Source organism: Lepisma saccharinum, chromosome 25 (assembly GCF_977018435.1).
Source record: "Lepisma saccharinum chromosome 25, izLepSacc3.1, whole genome shotgun sequence".
Taxonomy (NCBI): domain Eukaryota; kingdom Metazoa; phylum Arthropoda; class Insecta; order Zygentoma; family Lepismatidae; genus Lepisma; species Lepisma saccharinum.
Genome location: NC_139253.1, coordinates 51,439,459 through 51,465,225, shown reverse-complemented (window position 1 = coordinate 51,465,225; position 25,767 = coordinate 51,439,459). Strand labels below are relative to the sequence as shown.

Sequence of the window (25,767 nt, the reverse complement as noted above, 5' to 3'; positions counted from 1 at the left end):
TTCCATTTTTTTTAACTTGTGTACATCAGAAATAATTAGAATCACACAGTCACCCTGTTCAGGTAAAATACTTGAGCGGATGTGGGACAGTTTTGCATAAGGAACACATTTATTTCAGTTCTGTCAAAATGCTCACTAGTATTAGGAAAAAGAGAACAGCACATTCTAGGATATATATTTCTTCTTACATCAGATAAAAATAACAATAACAAATGTGTTTGAAACTCCCGTGTATTTCTCATGGAGAATGAAACTTAACATTTCACTAATCAGATAAATATTGTATTTTTTTTTTTTTTTTTTTTTTGGATGTTGAAAATGTAGGTGCCCCTTGGGTTCGAAGGAATATGGTATATGTGACGAATAGATGGTATTAATAACCAAAAAAAAACAATAATATTAAATTCAAAAGATGTACTTGTATTCATGTCTGGGGTATAAAAGATGCAGTGATACAATAAATACATGTAAGCGAATTTCCAACTTTAGCTGCGAGACTTACTTATAATGGGAACTTCTTGCTTTACTGCTGGGCTGGCTTCCAGTTCCTATCTTTTCCCTGCATGCCACTAGGAGCGCCAGTGTAGTCAGTTCATCTGCTGCATTTGTTACAGTAACAGAAGTCACAATGTTTAGCTCATGCAGAAAGTGCATAATTGCATGGGTCTCCTTGATTTTAGTGCTTGTTACTTGTAATTACTAAATATTTATTTTCCTTCAACATTTTAACACACTGAACATGCTTTTTCAAGAGTTATTAACACAGTGAGACTATTGTTAAAGTTTGTCATTGGTACATAGGAGATCGCCATTCCACTAAAGAGAAGAAATTTTGTGCATTTTATATTTTTGACACATTGTAACTAAGGCTGATCCGATACCTATGCCATCTGATACCTTTCTGAAGTCTGGGTGTTTTGCAGAGTACACAAAAATGCCACATGTGACTATCTCAGAGTTTAAATATCCTGAAAATAGTTTGATATGGTACAATTTTAAAATATTGGCAGCGGAATTGGTAAAATTATTGACATTGGTATTAGTATCAGTTCAAAGTAATATCAACTCAGCCATAATTGTAACTGCTAAAAACTAATGACTGTATGTTTCCTTTTCAGGCAGGAACTTAGAAAATACTATGGAGCTTTGTCCGATCTGGCAGAAAAGAGAAAACAGAAGGCAGAGTGGAAACTTCGGAGGCAGAAATTAAGAGACAAAAGGCTGGAATTATTTGCTCAGGATTATCTGGAACTGCAGAAAATGTGTGATAAAGCAGGATCTAATGTTTGTGGAGACAATTTGACAGATGAAAATGCGTCTGAGTATAAATTTGAAAGCACTCAAAATAAAGATAATACAGAAATTGTCGATATGCAGTTAGGTGATGTTAATAGCAACATCATAATTGATAGTGATACAAGCCAGGCTGCCAGAGGTATTAGTGATAGTGTTGGAGATGAAGAATTGGACATAACAAATGCAAATTTACTTGCTGAAAGATCAGATCCTACGAAAATAAAAGCATCGTTTGAACAGAATGTACAAGATACTAGTGCAGCAAAAGATCAAGACAAAATTTGTAATATTCAAGATAATGTTAACACAGTAACTAAACTTGCTGAGAAAAGTCTTCAGATAGGAGTGTGCAAAACTGAAACTTCTATTTCTAGGCCAGAGCCATGTGATATAACTGCAAAAAAAAATCGTCATAAAGTGTGGCAAGAAGAATATGGTATAAGTGCACCTTTACCCAAATATGATGCTACAGAAGTGAAGGATAACATCCACAGTATGGGAGATAGAGCTGAGAAAATTGTGGTGGATGCTCAAAAAACTGAATCATCAGTGTCCAAATCAGAGCCTTGTAACCTAACTGCAGTCAGTATACGTCGTAAAGTATGGCAAGAGGAATACGGTGTAATTACACCTTACCCTAAGAGTGATGTTACGGAAGTTGTGACGGATGCTCAAAAAACTGCATCAGTACCCAGACTGGAGTCTTGTAACCTAACTGCAGCCAGTGTACGTCGTAAAGTATGGCAAGAGGAATATGGTGTAATTACACCTTACCCTAAGTGTGATGTTACGGAAGTGAAAGGTAATATAAATGATATAGATAAACTAGGACATGTTCAAACAGGAGTTCAAAGAACTAAATTGTCTATTTCCATGGCAGAGTCAAGCAACATAACTGCAGAAAGAATACGTCGTAAAGTATGGCAAGAAGAGTATGGTGTCATTACACCCTTTCCCAAGTATGATGTCACAGAAATTAAGAGTACTGTGGGAGAAATGTCGAAAGACACTCGCAAAAATAAATCCAGTGAGAATATTCTGGGTGATGTTTCTGAGAAGGATGATGCTGTCGTTATAGCTGATGAATGTGATGTTTGTCATAAAGGTGAAGAAAATGTAGGTTCAATGCAGTCATCAACAGAAAATATGCACGGTTCATGTTCCACAAGCAGTATTTCTTCAACGCAGACATCACCCACCCACATGTCGCACAGCTCAAGTTCTTACAAAACTGTAAGTGGAGATGTGTCTATGAAATCTGCAAGTTCGGATAAAGTTACTTCTGAGATGTCAGTTGCGTCTGAAGTGCACGGCAGCAATGGACAAGATACTTGGACAAATTCTCAGAGTGGTGCTCAAGTAGAGAAAATATTCAACACTAAATCAGATGAATTGTCTTCTTCTATGACAGACTCCAAATCATTTCCTGAGGGGTCTGTGATTTCTTCTGTGTACTCAAACTTAGACCCATTGGATGAGCCAGCACCTGACACAAAGTTTAACTTCACTGTGAAAAGAAGTCGTGGCAATATTTCATATGACTCCAATTTTCACTTTGATCCTAGTGTTTCAGGTAAGAATATAACCTTAGCTTGTATATTAATCATACCTTAAGTAAAATACTGGAGAGATGTGTCAGTAAAGAAACATTTGGCCAGATGATAGCTCTGTGTGTGAAGGTCTGAAACATAGTTAATAGTAATACATTTACTTGGAATTTCTCCATGCTTTTAGACTAGGAAGTAACATATTCAGCAGATTCTTTAAAATGTTATAGATTTCTGACTCTGATATTGTTACCAATTTGTGCAATACTGACGTTTCAACATTGAAAAAAATATTTGGAGTAGTTGTAAATTTTACCTATACCATAACAAAAAAAGTGGAACCCCAATTTTGCGTTCCTTGATTTTACATTTTCCCACATGCATTCAATCTTGATCATAGCAAAATGTTTCAAAATTTTCCACGATTTTAAATTTTCCTGCATTTTAAGTGTTTTCAGCTTGATTCCCTGAAAAATGTAAAATAAAGGTTCCACTGTACCTGAGATTATCGTATGAGATAGAATAATAGCTGTCACTTAACTGCAAAGTGCACTTCAATCACACAGGCCAACCTCTGTGGCGTAGTGGTTAGCACAGCATGCTATGATGCCATGGGTGCCAGGTTCGAATCCCAACCTGGGCATGAGTGTTCTTTGTGACTGTCACTTTATCAATTTCATCGCATCATCACCCATTGTCATCTTTGCGATTAGCCGAAAGTGGCAGAAAAGCGAAGTAAAACAATCCAAACCAACAACATCAACATAAATCACACATATTGTATCACAAAGTTAATGAATATGGCTGAGCTGACACAGGGTGGTGCAAAATAAGCTAATGGATTTTCTTTCTATGTAATTTTTGAAAGAAATAAGTTAAATGAACCATCTAAATGGCAGGTGCCCTTCGGGTGACTTTACCAGCAGCAGTAGGGATCTGGGGGATGGGGGAGATGATGAATATGGAACAACTCTTACACCTGGGTTTGTTGCACTTGTGCAAAATTGATGCAGATTCCCTGCTGTACTCACTCAATAATTGTGAATGTCAGTGTTACACAGTACACATGCTTACTTAATGGCATCCAGCACCCAACTTACTCATTCACTGAATTCATCACCGTTCACACATATGTAGCCAGGTTACATCCAAGACTATTAGAAGGAGAAGGCTGGGGCCATACCTGGTCACGTGGTCCTTGACGAAAGCGTGATGTCACCGGGCGAACAGATCGCTCCGCGCAGAATCAATGCAGAAATTATGAACAAAAAGGAGCCGTCATTATGTCCAGAAGCTAGCTGGGACTGAATATACAGATTCACTTAAGATCCGAGATAATGTATGTCTTCAGAATTGGATTATACAGCTATTAACACATGTATTGCATCGGTAGTTTTTAGGTTGTCACATTTCTCTCGGAAACCTAAAGTTTCATGTAAAATTGAAGTTAATGTGCCTGGTCATGTGTTTTGTTAAATAAAGAAAGGCAGAAAGCCAAAATTATGGATAAGTTGAATATGTTAAAGAAAGCAACCTCATCTATTGCTCTCTTTTAGGAGTGTAACTTTGCTTCAACTATTGATATTTATTTCTTCATTAATTTTCCTTATTCAGATTACAGTTCTGAGTCTTATGAATCTTTGAACTACACTGGGAGGAATGTGAGGAAGTTCCGTGTGTATTATGTCACAAACACTATACAACTTTCGACTGAATGAAAACTTAGGACATAGAACTGAAGAATGTCGAGGCTCACTTTATATATATGTAATCAGTGTGATGTCGAACAGGTGTGCTCACAGGCAGGTTTGTGGAAGCTGGTTCCGTACACTTAACTTTGAAAGGGGGGGGGGGGGGGGATTGTGATAAAAATTTGACGGAATAAATAATAGAGCAATGGAGGATGGAAGTTGAACTACGTTGTCATTTAAGCATCACTCGTATATAAATAACAAGTTGTGTATTTCCAAGGGAATTTTAACAGTTACTATATATTATTAGTGTTGTTAATGAGACTAGACACGAGAAGAGATGGCATTTTCATGCGACGAGACATACCAGTGTCGTCTCTCGGCAACACGGTATCTACTATTTGAGGTGCACAATATCCAGCTATTACATATTAAACCTTAAATTTCCACGTGAATTCTAATGTGGAATTACCCTTGGTAGGAGAAGTTTCCAACTCTATAGTAAGGGAATTGAGCACTAGGCTGGGAGATAGCCAAGTCTTGAGTATTAATTACTGTTGCGCTTAGACTGTTGTGGGAATTTTGGTGTGGCGATTGAGAATTAAATTATTTGGAGGAGGTCGAGATTCAGCTCTTCAATACCAAGAGTGAACCTAAAATTGACATAGGAATTTTGGTGGGGGACTGGATATTAAATTGGGGGTATGCTTGCAGTTCTTATCTTACTATATTCGTGAGAGTCTTTATTATAAATTACAATATTATTATTTTTTATTCTAATAATTGTAACCTAATTGAAGTGTATGGTAGCCTGATGTGTAATGAGACTACTGATATCGCAATCCACTAACAAGTTTCGTTAGATGCTGTGTGTTCAGTTATATATTGTCACCTGCTGTTTTTATTTTTTCATCGGAGATCACGACACATTGCAACACTTCACTGAGAGCATTGTAAACTGCAACAACACAACCCAACAATCCAGAAATACAAGAAAAAAGGAGCGAAAAGAACAAAACAGATCAGCCTTTCCACGTTTCTTTCCATATTGGGCAAAGATTCAGCTAGGTTTTGTCCACCGATGATGTCACACCCGTCCTAGTTGCGAAAAGAGGCATGTCTGACCCCAGCATTTCCTTCTAGTAGTCTTGGGTTACATCGAGGCTGTGCAAATCACTTCTCGGATGTTTTTGGACAGACCACATAGGATGCTGTAGTTTGATGTTTCTTGAAATATACTAGACATAAATCAAAGGAACATTACAGCAACTGGAAAACTGTTGGGTTTTAGTGGACAACAGAATGAAACACTGTATATAATTAAATATTTAAAGGGGTTTGATCTGAGAAAAAGGTAAAATCCATCAAAATGTAAAACAGTATAAAAGTTCTAGCTAATAGTTTTTAGCTAATTTAAGTACTATTTATATTTGTAGTAGAAAATAATGTGTTTTATTTTTCTCGTGTTAGTTTTCTACCATGAAGCAATTATAAATGGTAAGCCAAAAGTTTGTGTGTAATTGCTATATGCATTACTTTTGAAATATACACACAAGTTGCAATAAGTTTGCTACTGTAAAAAGTGAAATCTTAAAAGCAATAAAATAAGACCATTGTAATGAATGAAGAGGTAGAATTCATGATGAATGTGGTAAATGCTGTTTAAGTATTACCTATGTGAAGTTTTGTGTTTCCATGTTACTGAATTGGAAAGAACTATCCAATCGTGCAACACAGAAGACCGAAGCACAAAACTTAACGTAGGTAAAAAAGAGGTAGAAATTGAAAAAAAATCTGAAGTTGGCTTGGTAGCTTTGTGGGTTAGCAGTATGTTGTGCCAACTGTTAACAGGTAGGTATATTTCAGTGTATGGTTACATAACAGTAGAATCATTTGTAGACTATTCAAATAACATTTGTTTTTCCCCCCTTTTAGGGCATGTTCCTGTGGTAGATGTTGCTGATAAAGTCACAACACCAGTGCAAGAGAATGTTTTGACAAGGTCAGACATAGAGGCTATTGATATGACATCACTCAGTGTTTCCTTAAGAAAATCTGTACTGATTCCTCTTGAAACACAGTAAGTACAAAAGTTGTGCAAAAATGTAAAGTATTAGAAGGACATTTTTAATCAGGTAAAATAGTTCTCAACTGTGCTTCACCCATGCAATGAAGCCACATGGGGGTTTGGAGGTCGGACTCCACACATTAGATTTCTGCTATAGTAAAGGTGAATTTATTACCACCATGCTCCGACTGCATTTACTACCCAGGAGTGATCTCATGTTGCCTCTGATGAGAGAATGAGTGACCCGCTGGGTGTCCTACGTGATAGTCAGATGCTCTAATGACTGGACCACTGTGGCTCCCTACAGAAATAAAAGTCCCTTTCGGCGGGCCAGATAACTTAAAGTCTGCTTGAAGATCTTGCACGTTTAGCGTCCGGCAGGCGGAAGTTGATGTCAAGTCTTACAGAGTGAAAGCATCTGGCCATTCAGACGGCTTACGGCCATCTTGCAACCGGAGCAAGTTAAGGAAAAGTTGACTTGTTTCGTCTGCAGATGATCTTGCAAGATGGAGGCGTCCGTGGAGATATATGCAGTTTGGGATATTGTTATTGCGGGGATGGCTATAGTTATACTTGGCGATGTCTGACAACATTCTTTGTACTCAAGATAAATAAATGATACTTTGAAAATGTTGAAATATTGGTTTGAAGTGAGAGAAGTTCATTGTTTGATATGAAGACTACGTTCACTGAATATCTCGTCTGCTTCAAAGAACGAAGAGCGTGACTTCGACGCAAGATTTGAACAATACAATCTACTTTAATGAATGCTAAGTATATATTCATAATGAGACCTAACGTAGTAACCTTTTTCTCTATTCAAAACAAATATTTTGATTGAACTCGGAATATTATGAAGCTGAATATGAAAATGAACTCAAAATTGATTTTAATTGGTTAAATACAATTAATCGTATGACCAAAGAAGATATATCATATTTACCCCCTTTCCGAGAATAGTAACTATTTTTTTAATTCTTTCCTAAATATATTTATTCTCCGTAATTTTCCCCTTTGCAGCCTGTATGCTAGTTGTTGCATTAACTAGTTTCATCCACAGACCACGTGTGCCTTTTTTTATCGTCCGGCAATTCAGCTAAGATGATCTTAAGCCGGGAGTTGGTAGTCACGTGTTTCCTCTCAGATGTATCTTGCAGTTGTCTGGCTCGTCGAACGGGGCTAATGTTGGATGCTACAAAATAGATTTGTGTGCATGCATTACGCATAAGGGAGGCTTTATGATCATTGCTCAAGCTGAGCCGATACTACTTTGAATTTATGCCCATGCCGATGCTGATACCAATACCAATGCTTGAAAATTATAATAATTAAAATGTGTTCAAAATATTGATTAATGTTTCTGTGTAGGTATTGCACTGCAATTTATATGCATCAATTTATCAGAGTTTTGCTCTAAAATATTCCAGATTATATCAGAATATAAAATAACTATTACATAATTACAAAAATTCACAAAATACTAGTGCAAAATAAATGGAAGCTTCAATTTTGCATAACTTCCAGGATAATTAGGTCCTGCAAAAGTGTTGACCAAAAAAGTTGAAAAAGTGTAGGCTGGCATCAGTAAATAAATTTCAACCAATTTTTTCTGATACAGATACTGATACTTTGTTCTTAGTATTGGCTCAGCTATAATCATTACTAGGGCTAGTATTTTTATGACCTAAAAATCACCAGAATATGCAAAATAAGATTGCTTGTATGACCTAAAATTTTACAAAATATGCACTATAATTTGAAAAATATGCCCTTATAACTGGACTGTTTCAAACATCAATATCTAAATGCTGAGATATTTTCATATACGTACTATGTTTAGTTCACTTTATGGGCACTTATGTTGCAATGCACAATGAATACTTTCTCTAAATTTTCAAATAAAAATGAAAAAGATTTTGCTACTGTCCAATGAAAAAAAATTCGCGAGTAAACATGGGAGTAAGATCGAATCCACTTCGAAAATGACTGTATATTTATTGAAAATGCGTAAATATGCCGAATATGACCGAAAATTCATCAAAATATGCTCTATGACGCAGAAATGGCCAAATATGCCCCAAAAAGCACCTTAATTTTATCAGTTTCTTCATAATATGAATTTCTATATGTTTGGGGAACACATCACCCTTACCAAAAAAATATGCCAAGTCATAAAAATCCTAGCCCTTATCATTACATTTGCTTCACTTACCCACTTACCCCTCCCTCCTCCCCTCCCCCCTCCTCCAGTCAGTCTGAGATGTCAAAGCTATTATTTGAGAAATATCATCTGTCCTTTTTATCTTTTTATAAACAGTGCAAACTCTATTTTACGTTTTTCAGGAGACCATGCTGAATAAATTTAAAATGCAGGAAAATGTAAAATCTAGGAAAATTTTATAGCATTTTGCTATGTTGGAACCTTCAAGATTGAATGTATGATGCTGGAAAACGTAAAATCAGGGATCCACTGTAATTGCACAGGAGGCAGGAATTTTAAAATATTTAATACTCGATTTAAGCATTTGTTATGCTTTGGTTGTCATCACTTATCCTTAGAGGCACATATTTTTGTTAAATAAAAAAGCAAAATTTCGGTACAAAAAAAGTCAATTTTGGGTTCAAGAGGGGTAAATAAAATGAAATTTCGCTGTTATAGCTGTGAAAAAGCAGCATATAAAATGACATTTTGGTTTTAAAAATAATCTCCAATTTGATTTAAAAACTGCACTATTACACAAAATAAACATATCCCTGCTAATAGCCATTAAATATTACCAGAATATTAAGTTTATTCCTGTATAAAGGGGTCAATTTTTGCTTCTCAAAGGTTTGCAGCAGAATTAATCAATTTTCCGTGAATTGCATAACTCTCAGGATACTTCCGACTTCAGAAAGTGTCACGTTTGTATATAAACGTGTTTAAGAGTCTATTTTGCATTTTCATCATTTTGAGACAAAACAGGTTAGGAAAATGTACCTCACACCTTTCAGAAACATGAAAAATTAACATTACAATGTGTTATTTCACATTTCGTGTTTTCATCAAAAACGAAATATGCATGCCTCTACTTATCCTAGGTTTGATTCGTTGATTGATTTGTTGTTTTAAGTGCACTTTATGCACAGAAAGGCTAATCAGGACTGGACCTGCCAAGGTGCCTCCACTGCGTATCGAACCCGGGACCTCTTGATAAAAGGTGACAACGTTACCATTACGCCATCAAGGAGGTGCACTTATCCTAGGTATGTAATCAACTGGTGAGGTTTGGACTTTTCAGCGGGCAATGAATGTATGGAAAGAGCATATATTCTTAAGTGACATGTGAATCAAATAGCTTGTGTAGTTGAGTTCTTATTTGAGTATATCTTGTTTCAACTAAGGGAACTTACACACTGAAGTGACAAACAACATATGACACGATCATATCAAAGTGGCAAGCTACATTTTACCACAAACTAACTGCACAGACTGGAATAGGCACTTTTTTTCTCCAGTCTGTACATGTGTGACCAACATTCCGAAGAGACAGTCAGAATGACAGGAATGCGACATGTGCAGCACATTGTTGTCGCTCTGGTGCGAATCATTGCATTTAATTCTTAAGATCGATTTCAAGTGACATGCCACTTGGATGCCAGGTGACATGCAGGGTATTGCTTATCACTTCGGTGTGAAACTTCCTTAAGACTGCCCAAATAAAATAAAAGCAGTTATTGATCATATTGTATATTTTTGTGACGATAATTATGTGCTACAGGTGAGCGTGAAATTCAAAAGCAACACTGATTTAATATTTGGTCTGATAGTGTGGACAAGCATTATGTATCCAATGTAGACAAAGGATTTTTCTATGACAGTGATACCCAGATGCTTATGTTTATTAATTTTATTTTTCATCTCGTTTATTTAATCTAACCAGTCCTAACAAAACTTTGTACACTCCTGTTCAGATAAAGTGGCACAATATTCAACTATAGAGGGTACTTTATGTGAACAGGAGTGTACAATCCTTTCCATAGTTATAATTTCAGAATTTTAAATTTATCCAAAAGTGTAAATATAAGTATTAATATTTTAGTTTTCTCTTCTACTCAAGATCTGTCTGTGTGCATATATGTAAAGAGAATTCTCATGAATGTAATTTCTTTTCAGAGCTCACCTAGTGAATCGAAGCATTTTAAAATATTTCCTGGTGGAACAACATTTACTTGATCATTTACACAGCCTTAGAAACTACTTTTTTCTTAATGATGGAGTGTTTGGAAGACATGTAGCGGATGGATTATTTGAAAAGGTACAGGTCATTTACTTGTCTGCATGTGATGCATGTGTGACTTGTGAATAGTTGTGTTGAAATTTAGTCCAATGAGAATAAAACTTCATGCATGGTTTATTGTTAATGATTGTGGTTTCGGTGTACACAGGATATTTTAAAATTTACTGATTGAACCTGCATATTTGGCATTTCGTGTCAGAAGTTGGCTTAGCAGTTCATTGGTAGAACATTGAAATGGAATGCAATGACTCATGTTTAATTTCTGGTTGAGCCACGTTTTCCACATATGTAACTTTTATTTAAATTATAATGTAAAAAATAGTACGTAACCTGTAGTGTTCAACTGGTCGATATTTCGAACAGCAGATATGGCAACAATTAAATGCACCATTTCTTAAAAACTTTATTGTAAGGGGTGACCTTCCACTTAGTACACCCAATTGTCAACCTCACTTCTACGTAGAACACTCTGGACTGCATTTTGCAGACAAACGAGGCTCTGGCGACTGGCACTATGACCAGTATAATTTTGTGTGAGTTGTCCTGTTTTTTGTCCTTGTGTGTGCTGAGTGACCCTTTATAGCCTCAGCTTTTAACGAGTCAGAATATTTTAATATTTTAGTAACACGACACTGCAATGATGTTTTTTTAGTTATGGTAAAGGGCTCAACCCCGTATAATATGACTGGTGCAAAATAGCCTAAGTGCTGATGCACCCAAAATTTTAAATTCAAATTTCTTAAAAACTATACATGATATTTCAGTTCTGTCTTTTTTAATCTTTAGTATACATATAAGGGTATGACACACTCGAGTTACAGAACAATATATCTATTTTTACTACTATTAACAAGCGAAGTTTGAAAAAGCCCTTTGTTTCCCTTTGTTTGCATTTGGTACTGCCATATTATTATGGGATAGATTTCTAAAAGTGGCTATAATTGCTAAACTAATGCATCTCTTTGAAAAATTAAAATTCTACAAGCAAGACTGAGTAAAAAGCAACATTTTAAGCAACATCCGACAATTAAGGATTGAGTGGGATGCGGGGGCAAAGGCCCTATTGTTGAAATTTGCCCTAACTAAACGTTAGTACAAGACAGCAGTTAACGTGCCATTTCTATCTGTTTTGTTCCATAAGTTTACGTCTAAAGGTATTATATACTCGAATTACAAGACAATACATCTATTGTTACTATTATTAACAAGCGCTGTTAAAAAAGCCCTTTGTTTCCCTTTTGTTACTATGGGATAAATTGAAGATAAAAGGCTGTAACTCCTCAACCACTGCATCTTTTTGAACAATTTAAATTCTAAATGTTAGAATAAGTGAAAAGCAACATTTTAAGTAACATCCAAAAATTAAGGGTCCAGGAGGAAAGTGGGGTCAATGACCCAAAGTTTGAAATTTTCCGTAATTCAGCAAAATTTCCGAACCTCGAAAATTTCAGTCATTTTCAAAGTTGCAGCACGTACATTATATGTCCTCATAGAGTGGTCTTTTGTCGTGATTCCCTCCAAATTTTGTCCATCCAGCATCCATAGGGCCGAATCTAGAAGCGAAATTCCAGACATTGTCCCGGAGCAGGCGACATTGCGGCTTTATATAAAGTTATTATTTTTTACTCAAGAAGTATGAGTCTGATTTCAAAGAAACTTTGCCCCAGGATAAATTTAACAGCTGTCTTTGTGATGTTTTTCTCGTAGGTGTATCGGGTATCTTCACCAGCAGAGCTTCTGAATTGTGTTACGTTGTACTCAATTTTGAAGAAAGCTGTTACAGCTTCGATAAACAGCAATGATCCCAACGTAGAGAGGCTGTCCTTTAGCATCTGCTTCATTCCACAAACCTTGCAATACAGTGGTGAGTATTCTTTTGCATTTACAAATACAATACTGTATTTACAGTTTCGTGGTAATACCTGTCATTCTTCGAAATCTTGTGTGTATAAATATTAAATTTTACCATACACTCCCAAATGTAGGAAACTTAAACTACTAAATCAGTGTTGCTTGAACATTATAGTGTTCAATAACTTTGTTGGAATTTAATGAAGTTTACATTCTGCATTAAAATTTGTCACAAGGGATCCTTATATAGCACTAAATAAAACAGTTATGTGGCAAAAGAACTTCTATTCTGGTGGTTCCAGCTATTGAACTACTCATGATATGAATTTTTATATTCTATTTTTTTTTTGTTAGAATATGTAAAGTTATCCATTATTGAATGTGAATTATTTTGTATTATTTCTAGGTAAAAATTAACAAGTTACATATAAACGAGAAGTAAGGTACCTTGTAAGTTCTCCTTTGATGTACCAGCTACATGCTGCTTGCTTCCTGGCAAGTTACTTTTAAAACAAGCACAATCAAATTTATGTGTTCACATTGTTGTCACCCAGTAGTATTACATGAGTCAAATGAAATCCTTAAAAAGTTCGACAAAAATTACAGGACAGACTGTATACAGCTCAAATTTACATGAGGCATCCATTGTTATTTACAAGACCATCTCATGGCTGCAACACTGATCAGATCAAGAGAGCTTAAAATGACAAAAAGTTGGCGCTTCCTCTACAGCATCAGTTAAGAGGAGTGGTTTGTTGCCCTCTGTCAGCCTAAAACTTTCAGAAATTTCTCGACAAATGAAAATTCAATATCTCTGTGCATGCTACCACACCATCAAGTTTACTAATGGAGGAGAAAGTTTGACAATGGCCTCAGTTCGCAGGCAGATGGGTGGAAAGGACTTCGCAGGGGCTCATAAGTGACTGCACGTGAACCCCAAAGACTTATTCTTCTTAAGGTATACAGGCACTAACTCAAACTTGAAAATATATGTAGATCAGCAATAGGTCTGTGCTAAAATGCAGCAAACTTGTGCAACCCTAATCTTGTGCAACAGAAATCTACTACATAAGAAACAAAAACAAATTAAAACATTTGCCTCTCCCTTGTATTATCCTTCATTGTGAATGCTTTTTTTTATGCGTTTTTCCTGGGAGTGCATAACTGTTACATTAATGTATGATCTCTCTAATATTGAGTTTAGCAACAAATGAAGTTACTGTAAATGTGATTGTTGAAAACCATATTTTGCAGTTATGTTCATGGCACAAACAGCATTAAAATTCAGTTCTTCCGTAAAATAATAATACTTTTGTTCGTATCTTCTATCATTCTGTTTTTGAATTACAAATGAAGAATGTTCATTTTGATTATTATTTTTTTTCTGGTTATTTGAATTTATTGATGGTTATGTGCATTGTTTCATGTAGATGCCAATGTTCTGGAGTGTGTACAGCTTTGCTACAATGTCACTTGGCCATTGAACATTATTATTACTGAAGAATGCCTGAAGAAATACAATGAGGTATTTTGGTTTCTGCTGAAACTTCGAAGAGCTTCATGGACTTTAGAAGCAATATTCCACTGCTTAAAAACTCCAGGTAAATCTAGTGGTAAGGGAGTTGATACAATTCCCATTCATTAATACAATTCTGTTAGATAGATATTTTTTGATGTACCATATTCTAATAAAATAATTTTAAAATACTGTAATGTATAATTCTTTGTAGTTGTATGCATTGCTTGAACTTAGTGGTTCTTTAACTGAAATATTTCATTAAGCAACTCCAGGCAAATATTGATTATTTCTGCTGATTCCTGACCTTCTGCATCTCAACTTTATAGAAGTCTTGCAGACTGGGCTTGAAACCAACGCTTCACTGTTTTAATGACACCATTGCCAGTGTCAAAACACCTAATCCACAATGGCTTCTTCCTCTGGGAGACCAGGACATCTGTCATTGGGTGCTACCAAAACCCAATTCCCTTCCTCCCACAACTGTGGTATGGTCAGAATATACTGGTATATTTTTGTGCAATGGATGAACTTCCGTAAGCAGTCCATGTGTTTTTTTTGTTCAGTAGGTTGCAGTAGTAACTGCTTGTAGCTGTCTGGTCCTGCTGAATAAATGCATTAGTAGGATCCTTGACAGTCCCAAAATGAAGACAGCATCACAATCCCCATAGACTTTTGCACCTTAACAAGGTGGAGGTGGTGATGGATATTTTCACAGCTTACCCATTTTTCATCTAGATTGTACAGGAAGACCAAACATTCATCTCTTATCAGATTTAAAAAAAAAAAAGTCCTATTCACAGAAGTGCAACATTTGTTGAGCAGAATCTCATCTTGTTTGGTTTTTGAAATGAGTCAGCAGTTGCAGAATCTAGTCCTCCAATGTCTTTGATATATTCAGGTGCTTGTGAATAATTTTCCACTCACTACTATAACCTAGGTGAACTGTTTTTATTATCACTTCCATGTCTATCTTCAAGTATCAGGGATCCACTTCTGACAGTTTCCAGATTGTCTGATATTGAATCCTCCCAGGTCTGGGCTCACAGGACAGGGACATTGACCACTTTAACGCCTTTTCCAACATTCACTAGTCCCATACACTAGGACAGTTTTCACCATTTAGTGAGTGGACCCTCAATTTTACATTCCCAGGTTTTATATTTTCCCGTATTGTGCAGTCAATGTTGATGGTCGCAACATAGCAAAATGGATAAACCTTTCTCTGATTTTACATTTTCCTCCATTTTAATTTTTTTTTTAAAACTTGCTTTGTGATTTGCCAGACATTCTTTCCTTTCATTATAAGACATCACACTTCAATTTTCCCATCATGCAGATTCCATACTCCTTATTTCTCTTTAAAAAATCCAAATAAAACTTACTACACAAATTACAGAAAAAAATACTGACCAAAATGATACCTGGTTTATCACTAGTCTGATTATACTAGGGCGATAATTAAAATGTTATGAAAATCCCTCAGATTCTCTTAATTTTCATTTTTTAATTCTTCCTGTGAACATAGAAAAGAGGAAAACAAATCATGTTTTTGCCAATACTGATAAAGCACCTATAGAAAAGTTACTGACACCAATAACTGGTATTCTCCCACTTCGATGTAAAATTTTGAAATGTTCCATGGAGAGTATTATTGATTCGTTTATTCTCTTCTTTAATTATTATTAAAGATTGGTTCTCTTATCGTTGTTGGCTGATATAGGCATATTGGTTTATTGGTAAAATTACCGATAATTTTACCAATCTGATATATATATATATATATAAATATCTTATAATTTAGTGCTATTTTCTGCTGTTTTGTTATAATTTTTGTTGATATAAACATATAATCTCCATTCCTTAATCTTTTAAAAGTAAATGTCTAAGCTCCGCATCAGGTTAATTTTGCAGCAGGTTTTATGTATTAATCTGCGCAAAAACGGAGCTCAGAATCATCCGTGCCAGTCTTGCCTGAACCACCGAGCTCTTCGTATCGCAGACAATGAGAGAATTGGCAGTATTGCCAACCCCTTAACATATCAAAACCCGTACATGCATATCAAGCGGAATGCATTTTTGCTTCTTTTTGTCTCCTGAACCATACAATTTTTAAACTACTTTCTGCACATAGATTATGTAATAAATGTGTCCGTGCTTAATATAAATCGCAAAATATCTTCAAAACATGAAGGCATGTGTGTATGTGTCGAGCACGCGCAAAAGAAAAAAAACAAAGGTAAAAGTAAATGACAGGCCCCTCTTGAATTTAATGAGTTATTGTTTCTCATTTAGAAAGAAATACATTTGTGAAAATCTTGGTTGCTTCGTTCGCAATACATATGATACTATAAGATGTACGCCCTTCAAGTTTATACTACCAAAAAAGCATGATTTGTTATTGATGATATATACAATGTCATAGGCGCCGACTCCATGGGGCTTGGGGGGGCTCGAACCCCCCCAATATTAACGATGTGGGGGCAGAGCCTCCCAAATAATTTTGCTTATTCAATGTATTATTTTGCTTCTCTTGTAAAGTTTACTCTGAATTGTGCCACATGAACTTAACTTTAAATACACATTTAAAATTTTCTAGACCATCAACTTTGGGGGGGGCTGAGACCGCTAAACCATCAACTTTGGGGAGGCTATGACCAGAGACAGCAAAACACATTAATATTAATATCAAAGATCTCCTTCTGAATGTCATGTGAGAGCCATTTGTAGCCCGAACAAGTCATGTGTTTTGCTGTCTCTGGTCATAGCCTCCCCAAAGTTGATGGTTTAGCAGTCTCAGCCCCCCCAAAGTTGATGGTCTAGAAAATTTTAAATGTGCGAGATACGTTTTGTGCTCCGTGGTAGCAGATATTAAAAGTCGGGAATATTTTGCTATTATTGTTGACGAAACTTGTGACATATCCATTCGTGGACAATTAATATTCTGCATTCGAACTGTGAATAAAAGAAATGATATTTTTGAGGAATTCATGGGCTTTTATTAGGGGTGTGCGGGATGGGATCGGGACGGCAAAAATTTTCAATTTTCCGACTAAGTCGGAAAATTTTCGGGACGGGAAATGTTCGAAATTTCCCGAAGCTCTGAAAATCTTGAATTCTACACGTCATTTTCACTTTAAGTGATTTCTGGATTAAAAACTAACAATTTACGATAAGTTCCAGAAATTGACAATGCAGAAAACGTCGAGAAATAACAACATTTTAAAATGACCATTCGGTATTTCCCGACTGCTCGGGATCCCGAAAAGTAGGAAATCATTTCCTGAAGTCGGGATCAGGATGGGAAATTTTTTCCCCCCAATCCCGGTCCCGACTTTTCGGGATCCCGCACACCCCTAGGTTTTATGAGATTCCGAACACCGAGGCCAAAACTTAAAGAAGGGAGAGAGTGAATCATTGATTAATTTATTTCAGTGATCAGAGCCCCCCCAATAATTTTGACAAGTCGGCGCCCCTGTACAATGTAGTGAATTGTCTGCTACTATTTCTCTGTTTGGTTTCAATTTATGAATCACTTCACTAAACCAGGATCCAAATGTTGGTCTGTCCATTTCTTGGTGATAATCACCCTTCCCTTTCGTTGCACAGAACAGTAAACATGAATCTTCAACAAAACCTTCATTGTCGCCAGTGGGTGAAACAATAAGCCTCCCCCTCCCCCGTTGTCGGTTGCTTCAGCCCTGGTGGTGGTTTTGCATGCTCCCACGGTTGAATCAATGTACGACCCGTGTTGACGCATGCCTCGTCCAAATAATTGACATGTTTTTTTTTCACAGCGATATCTTTTAATACCGCAGAAATTATTTTGTCTTCAAACAACAAACAATTGTTTTCTACTCCTAAACTCAACCGCAAATCATTCAACATCTGAGACAGTTCATGCGCACATTGACAGCAAATCACCTCACGCCCTGTTTTATTTTGGTTGTGTTGCTGTAAGGAGGAATATTTATGTAAAACAACTTGTTTAACTTTAAAGAGCTTTTTCCTTCGGATGATGCTCAAAATAACACTCTGACATAGCCGGGCACTGAACAGGAGACCTCGATTCAGCCATTCTTGCCGCTGTACAGCATGAATAGCAATGAATCACGACAAACATAGGGTTAAAATAGTGGGATGTGCAACACTGATATCACTGATTCCATGCGCTTTGCAACATATTCAGTCTCAATCGACCCACTCTTGAGCTTTTGTTCCTTCAGCGCTACCGACTGCCCAGTTGGCGAATCTGCGGATCCAAGTTCGTCTGCTGAGTGATTGCAACCGATCAAGTCCATACCTGCTAATGGATGTATCATTTTGTCTGTATATTACAAATTAAATAACTGTTTTGTTCCAAGTGTGCAGTTGTGTTGGAATGGAACCCGTCTCAGCAGAACTATATTTTGCGCGCACGTTTGGATCTACATATGTGAAAACCTGCTGCAAACTTAACCTGACGTGAGGCTTAAGTATACATCTTCTTTTGTATTGCAGTCATCTTGTAATATACATCTAATAAAGAGATCAATGAACCATTCAGGTTCTTCAAGGACCCTTTGGAATTTTATATTGGATCAGTAGAATATCGATATCGGCAAAAATATATCGGTCCATCCCTAATTAATATATGTAACAAGATGACTGCAATATTTGCCTTAAAAAATGAAGCTGTGTATTTTGATATCTTTGTGAAACCAGAATTTATGAATTTTATCTTTATATTCAGAAAAAATAAAGATAATGGCAGAATTTTACATTGCATTACTGGCTATGTATATAGAGATATCGGATCTGTAAAATTAAATTACACTGATATGTCTATACCATCTGATACCAATACCCAATAGTGCACCAATTAATCAGTCCCATCTCAACTAAATAATGCATTGAATAGTTCCTAAGTACAGTTGAAAGTAATGACATTTACACCAATTTAGTAATTAAATGTTCCTTTTCTTTTCAAAATGCAGGTGCAGATGTTGACATGAAACTTTTTCAAAAGTCTCCAGAATACCACAAAATACAGCTGTTCCGTCACGAAATGCAACATTTCATTCATGGATTACAGAATTACGTGGCTTCCACTGTGTTGCAGGTCAGCTGGGCAGAGTTTGAACATGACCTTAAAGGTGCAAATACACTTGATGATCTGTATGCTATGCATGTGAGATACATTAAGAAAGTAATTTTCAGGTAAGGAGTATATTTTTCATTATACATTTAAGATGTGTCATTTAAATGCATTGTTCACATATATAATGCCATTTTAATTAGATATTATCCATTGCTTAATTTTTTGATTCTACGTAACATTGTTTTGACAGGATATATTTCTCCTGTCTTCAGGCCAGGGAAAGGGAGGGAATAGAAGGGTTTCCTAAAAATTCTCCCCACTAATATTTTTCAAGGGGTAGAATTACTTCATTACAGCAACGGAGATAACAAATTAGTGTTGATTTCAAATATACTCTAAGGACAATTTTGAAATCACACACAGAACAGGATAATGTCAATCTCTGTGTGTGTTTGTGCATGCTTCATACAACATAGATGCATATACAGTGAAACCCCATAGGACCTCCCCGATGGTGCAGTGGTAGCATCATCGCCTTGTAATCAAGGGTTCCCGGGTTCGATACCCAGTGGCATATAGTGGTTCAGGTCCCACTTTAAATTGTAGGTCTAGTCGGAGCGAAACCCAGATTTTACGTTCTCAGATTTTACATTTTTCCGCATTATACATTCATTCGTGATGGTCCCAACATAGCAAAATGTTGTGAAATTTTCCTCGGCTTTACATTTTACCCGCATTTTAAGTTTTTACAGCTTGGTCTCCTGAAAAACGTAAAATGGAGATTCCACTGTAAATGTTATTTAGGCACATTAATTAATGTGTTGTGAAATCTTTTAGCTGAAGTAGGTTCATAGTCTAATTCTTTTGTGTGGTACATATTCAATACATTGTATTAAAATTTGTAAACAAACATGGGTATGTTATATTCTTTATAGATGTCTTCTGAAAAAACAGTCAGCTGTAGTGATGCAGGCTTTGAACAATGTTTTTGCCATAATTTTGCGATTCCATTACCATTTGAAAAGTCACCCTTGGAAGAAGAACGATTCCACAAACCAGTATGAACATCCATGCTACAAGAGAATTACCAAAATATTTTCTTCATTCAAGGAAAATTCAGATTTTCTCTTGAAAGGTAAGATAAGGCATTTCACGTATCAGTAACAAATTACTTCAGTTTTCCACGATTGTCTCTGCTTTAATATGTTAATGTACTCTGCCTCTTTGTCATGGAGGTCCAGTTGGTAGGGCATCTCACTGCCACATGGGAGATTTGATTCCTGGACATGTGTGTGCATAAAGCGGCTCTGGGGTTCACCCTGCCTCGAACAAAATTGGTTCCCGAAGGCAAATGTGGTTGGAGCATAGTGACAATCACATCACCTCCAAATGGCTATGGACTTGTGTGGCCGCTACATCCACACCTCTATCTGTACCTTACCTTTACTTTGTCTTTTCATTAACTATCCTTTTTATTGAAAAAGTGTTCACATATTACTCAGAAATTATATCAAATGGTATGTATATGTACACAGGATTAGTCAAAATAGAGGAACAGATTTCAAAATGTTATTTCCAACAAACAATACACGACAGAAACATAATCTGCACATCATTGGATAGATTATGGTTCAAAGTTTTGTTGTATGACAATTGGTTTCGTTTGTGCACTATCAATCAACCAACTTTGCAACATTTGTACCTCTCCAACAAACAGCAACAATGGCCTTTCCTACTCAACTGCAGCGCTACAAACGGAAACGGTTTATCCATATTCTGGGCCGCAGCTGAATCTTGCACCCGGCAGCTTTAACGCAATTCATATCAACGCGCAAAGTATTCTCGCTCATTTCCTAGAAGTAGAAAATATAATTCAAATAAACAAAGACGTACATGCCTTACTGGTCTCGGAAACATGGTTGAAGGAGAGTCTTTCGGACGATCTGGTGCATCTTCCGGGATTTCGTTTATTTAGGAAAGACAGAATCGGAAAGAGGGGAGGGGGAGTGGCAATTTATTTGCGCGAGGACGTCCCTGCCAAAATTCTCTCAAAGTCGCCCGATGCCTATGAAGGTTCATCGGAATATATAATCCTCGAAATCAGTATCTGTCAACAAAAACTCCTCCTGGCGGTAGTCTATCGTCCACCTTGCACTCGCCTTGATAACTTCGAGAACGACATTGCAAACTTTCTACCAAAATATTCACACACGATCGTTCTGGGAGATATGAATACCGACCTATGTAGCAAAAAAGAAAAGGTTATAGAATTCCGTGATACATTCTCTGCTTTAAATCTTTCCATTTGCCATTTAAATCCAACCCACCACACGGCCACTTCCGACTCGTGGCTTGACGTCATCTTGGTTTCTGACGAAAATCGTGTAACGCGCCATGGCCAAATACCAGTGCCTGGAATTTCCTACCACGATTTAATTTACGTGTCCTATTATCTTCGCATTCCTAAATACAAAGCAAAACAAGTTTCATATAGAGACTTCAAAAACATCAACGAAGTCCACCTAAATGAAGACGCTGCCCGTGTACCATGGCATTTAATCAGTACGTTACCTACAGTGGATGAGCAAGTCTTATTGTTAAATACCTTTATCCTCCAATTGTACAATAAACATGCTCCAGTCAGGAAGAAGCGTGTTTCGCGTCCCCCTGCTCCCTGGCTGACGGACGAGTTGCACCGGCTTATGGCGATGCGTGACAAAGCGTACACCAAATATAGGAAGGCGATCAAGGTCGGTGATTATAACACATCCATCTTTGAAAATTACAGAATTCTGAGGAACCGTTGCACTCAGGAAGTACGAAAATCAAAGCGTCGATTCGCGTCTGAACTACTAACATACGAAAGCAAACCTGACGTCCTCTGGAAAAAATTGAAAATACTGGGAGTTGGGAAACGGAGAAACCACGAATCCGTGAATAAATTTCCACCGGAAGTATTGAACGATCACTTTTGTGATCTTCCGATCGTCGATGATAATGTGAAACGCGAAACGATTCGTAACATTGAAACACGCTCCACAACTGCTCCAAAATTTTGTTTTTCTTATTTTTCGCCGGAACAGGTCAGGAAATCGTTACAGAAGATAAAGTCATTGGCCGTAGGAGTAGATGAAATTTCTATCCTCATGATTAAAAAAATTCTCTACCACGTACTTGCTCCTATCACTCATATTTTTAATTTTTCTTTAATTACCGGCGCATTTCCCTCGTCTTGGAAACTCGCCCTGGTACGCCCTATACCTAAAACAAACAACATAATAAACGTCAACGATTACCGACCAATCAGCATCCTCCCAGCCTTGTCTAAAGCCCTAGAGCATCTCGTCAGCGATCAAACCCGGTACTTTCTAACGCGAAATAATTTAATAGATCCTCTTCAGTCTGGCTTTCGAAGTAACCACAGCACTTGCACGGCTCTTGTAAATGTAACCGATGACATGAGGCTAGCCATGGACAATAAACAACTTACGATTCTGGTACTTCTAGACTTTACAAAAGCTTTTCAGATAATTGATCATGAAATTGTACTCGCTAAATTATCATCGATTTTCAATTTTTCCGACTCCGCGGTTAATTGGTTCTGCTCCTATCTACAAGAACGTCGACAATGTGTCGTTGACCTATATGGAAAATCGTCGTGGAAAAACATTCCATGTGGTGTCCCTCAAGGCACTGTACTCGGCCCCCTCTTATTTGCTCTGTATATAAACGACCTCCCGACAGTGCTTAACGGCTGTAAATACCATATCTATGCCGACGATTTTCAGTTATATTTCTCTTTCCCCCCGCAAGAAATACTGCATGCAATAGAAATTGTGAACAATGACCTTAAACAAATAAGTACTTGGTCTGCACACCATGGCTTACATCTAAACCCGACGAAAACCCAGTGTATTCTTGTAGGTTCCCCTAGAATTTTGAGCAAAATAGATAAATCTAGCCTCCCTAGACTCAACGTAAATGATATTCATCTGCCCTTCTCCACTACTGTTAAGAATCTGAGTGTGATACTCAACCAACATCTCACCTGGGCAGAGCAAGTTAACTCTGTATCTAGAAGAGCTTTCGGTGCATTGTATTCACTCTATCGGCTCAAAAACTTCCTCCCTGAACGCATAAAAATTAAACTGGTCCAGTCTCTTGTATTTCCCATTGTTGACTATTGCGACATAGCTTTCTTGGATGTCAATCACGAGCAAGCTAAACGACTGCAGCGAATTCAAAATGCCTGCATTCGTTTCGTTTTCGATCTAAAATATTCAGACCATTTGACATCGTACTTTGCGAAGGTCGAGTGGCTTAAATTAAGCGATAAACGTAATTTTCATAAGTTAATTTTACTGTACAAAATCCTCCAAATAAAAGACCCGCAATATCTCTATAACCGATTTCAACATCTTTCCGACTTTCACAGCCACAACACCAGATCGCGCGAAAGATCTCTGCTGTCCATTCCACTCCACAAATCCAACTTTTATGCAAATTCTTTTACTGTTACCTCAGCAGGCCTTTGGAACAAGTTGCCACCTGAAATTCATGTCTCTTCCTCAATTGTGACGTTCAAAAAATTGTTAAAGTTACACATATTATACAATGAAAATTAAATGTTTGATTTCCCTAATAATATGGCGGGTGCAGAGAATGATAGAAGGACGTAAGGCACTAAAATGAATTAGAGTAATAGTTAAGATGAATTATCGTCAAAGTATACCGTTTTGGACTGTGTTTTAAGTATGTGTAATATTGGACTGTGCTTAAGTAAGTGTTGTGTTATGTATTTGCTTGTACGTGTGTAAGGGCAAAAATATGTATGTGTGAGTGTGAGTGTGTGTGTCCGTATCTATAAGTTAGATTACCTTTCTTATATGTAATTTCTCTTTGTATTTTTTTATTTCTCTGTAATTTTTTATATTTTTTTTCTTCCTTTTTTTTCAATATGTTAATTATTTCATATTCAATTTTTTTTTTTTTGTAAACATGGTCAAGTGGAAGAAAAGGCTCCACAGCCTTAACTTCGCCATGTAAAAGAAGACGAAATAAATAAATAAATAAATAAATGACGTTTTTTCCCTCGTTGCATGTAAATGAGGACCACAGGAAAAGTAGTTTTGTGTGCTAAAATTTGCAAAGGGTGAAACCATTGTGCAAGTGTAACATGAATTCTGCCATAGCTTCAACAAACAGCTGTCTAGTCATAAGCAAATTTCAAACTTGGAACCTTTTTCTATCCAGTGATGTGTGGATTATGTCCCTGTCGTGTATGGTTTGTTGGAAATAACATTTTGAAATCTGTTCCTTCTTTTTGACTAACCCAGGATATATTTGAAAATTGGAAATATTAGAAACTTTATGAATTGAGAGCAAAGTTATAAATGCAGTTTTACACATATTGAACTGCTTTATGTTTAAGATACATTTAAAAACAAAACGGTTTGGCATCAATTTAAGGAAGATTTCACACTGAGGTAACAAGTGAGATGGTCCAAATAAAAAGAAACGAGTGCAGTCTTAGACAAGACACTGGACTGATGTGCTGCATGTTTCTTTTCACATAGTGTGCAACACGTTACTTTGGTCTGTGAATGTGTTTTCCAGACTAGAGGTATGTATGTCACTTAATAATTTGATGTGAAACCCCTGTATGATATGTCACCTGTCATTTTGAAGTTAATTTCCCCGAAAGTATTGTAAATATTGTTCCACAAATATTACTTCGGGTAGAAAAATTCCACAATAAGTACTGCTATCGTCAGGAGCTCTATAGTAGAACTTGCTCAACTCTGCAAATCTCCGTAATGTTGGCGCTTTGTTGCAATACTTTTGTAACTAATCCAAGAAACTAAACAAAAATAACGTGAAATAATCATATTTCACTTTTGACTCTTATATTGCAGAATTAGAAAATGCTTCAAAGCCATTACTGAACAAGTGCCAAAATTTTTTTTTTGTTTTTCCAGTGTCCTAATGTATGCAACTTGTACTTTTACAACATAATGTGACAGTCTTACTTTAAATTATAGTCTGTAGAAACAAGTCATGGTAGTCATCATAAAGTGCTATCATAACACACAATCAAAGGATTTGCATTGTGATTGATTGATTGGCTTTATTTTACTTCGCCTTTTGTGCCACTTTTGGCTAATTTGCGAAGATGGGAATGAGTGATGGATGACATGATGAAATTGATGAATGGACACTCACAAACATCCATGCCCGGGCTGTGATTCGAACCCGGGACCCCTGGCATCGTAGCGTGATGTGCTAACCACTCTGCCATGAGGGCTGGCGATATACATTGTGGAATTTGTCTATGAATTAATGAACATTTTGATAAAAAAAAGTGTGACATGCTGTAAATTATTTCATGAAAAGTGTACTGCTTGAGTGTTATGATGAGAGGAGCCAAGTTGTTTATTA

At 36.6% G+C, this 25,767-nt stretch overlaps 1 protein-coding gene across 1 annotated transcript in view; it reads left to right on the top strand.

Annotated features, from left to right (window-relative positions):
- Positions 1-25,767, top strand: part of Grip163 (gamma-tubulin complex component 6) — a 65,415-nt gene that overhangs the window by 37,525 nt on the left and 2,123 nt on the right. Inside the window, exons 11-17 of the mRNA XM_083112067.1 lie at positions 1,119-2,869; positions 6,470-6,614; positions 10,759-10,900; positions 12,590-12,746; positions 14,164-14,334; positions 19,226-19,448; positions 20,265-20,464. Of these exons, the coding sequence (XP_082968193.1) occupies positions 1,119-2,869; positions 6,470-6,614; positions 10,759-10,900; positions 12,590-12,746; positions 14,164-14,334; positions 19,226-19,448; positions 20,265-20,464 (2,789 nt within the window). The remainder of the gene's footprint in view (positions 1-1,118; positions 2,870-6,469; positions 6,615-10,758; positions 10,901-12,589; positions 12,747-14,163; positions 14,335-19,225; positions 19,449-20,264; positions 20,465-25,767) is intronic.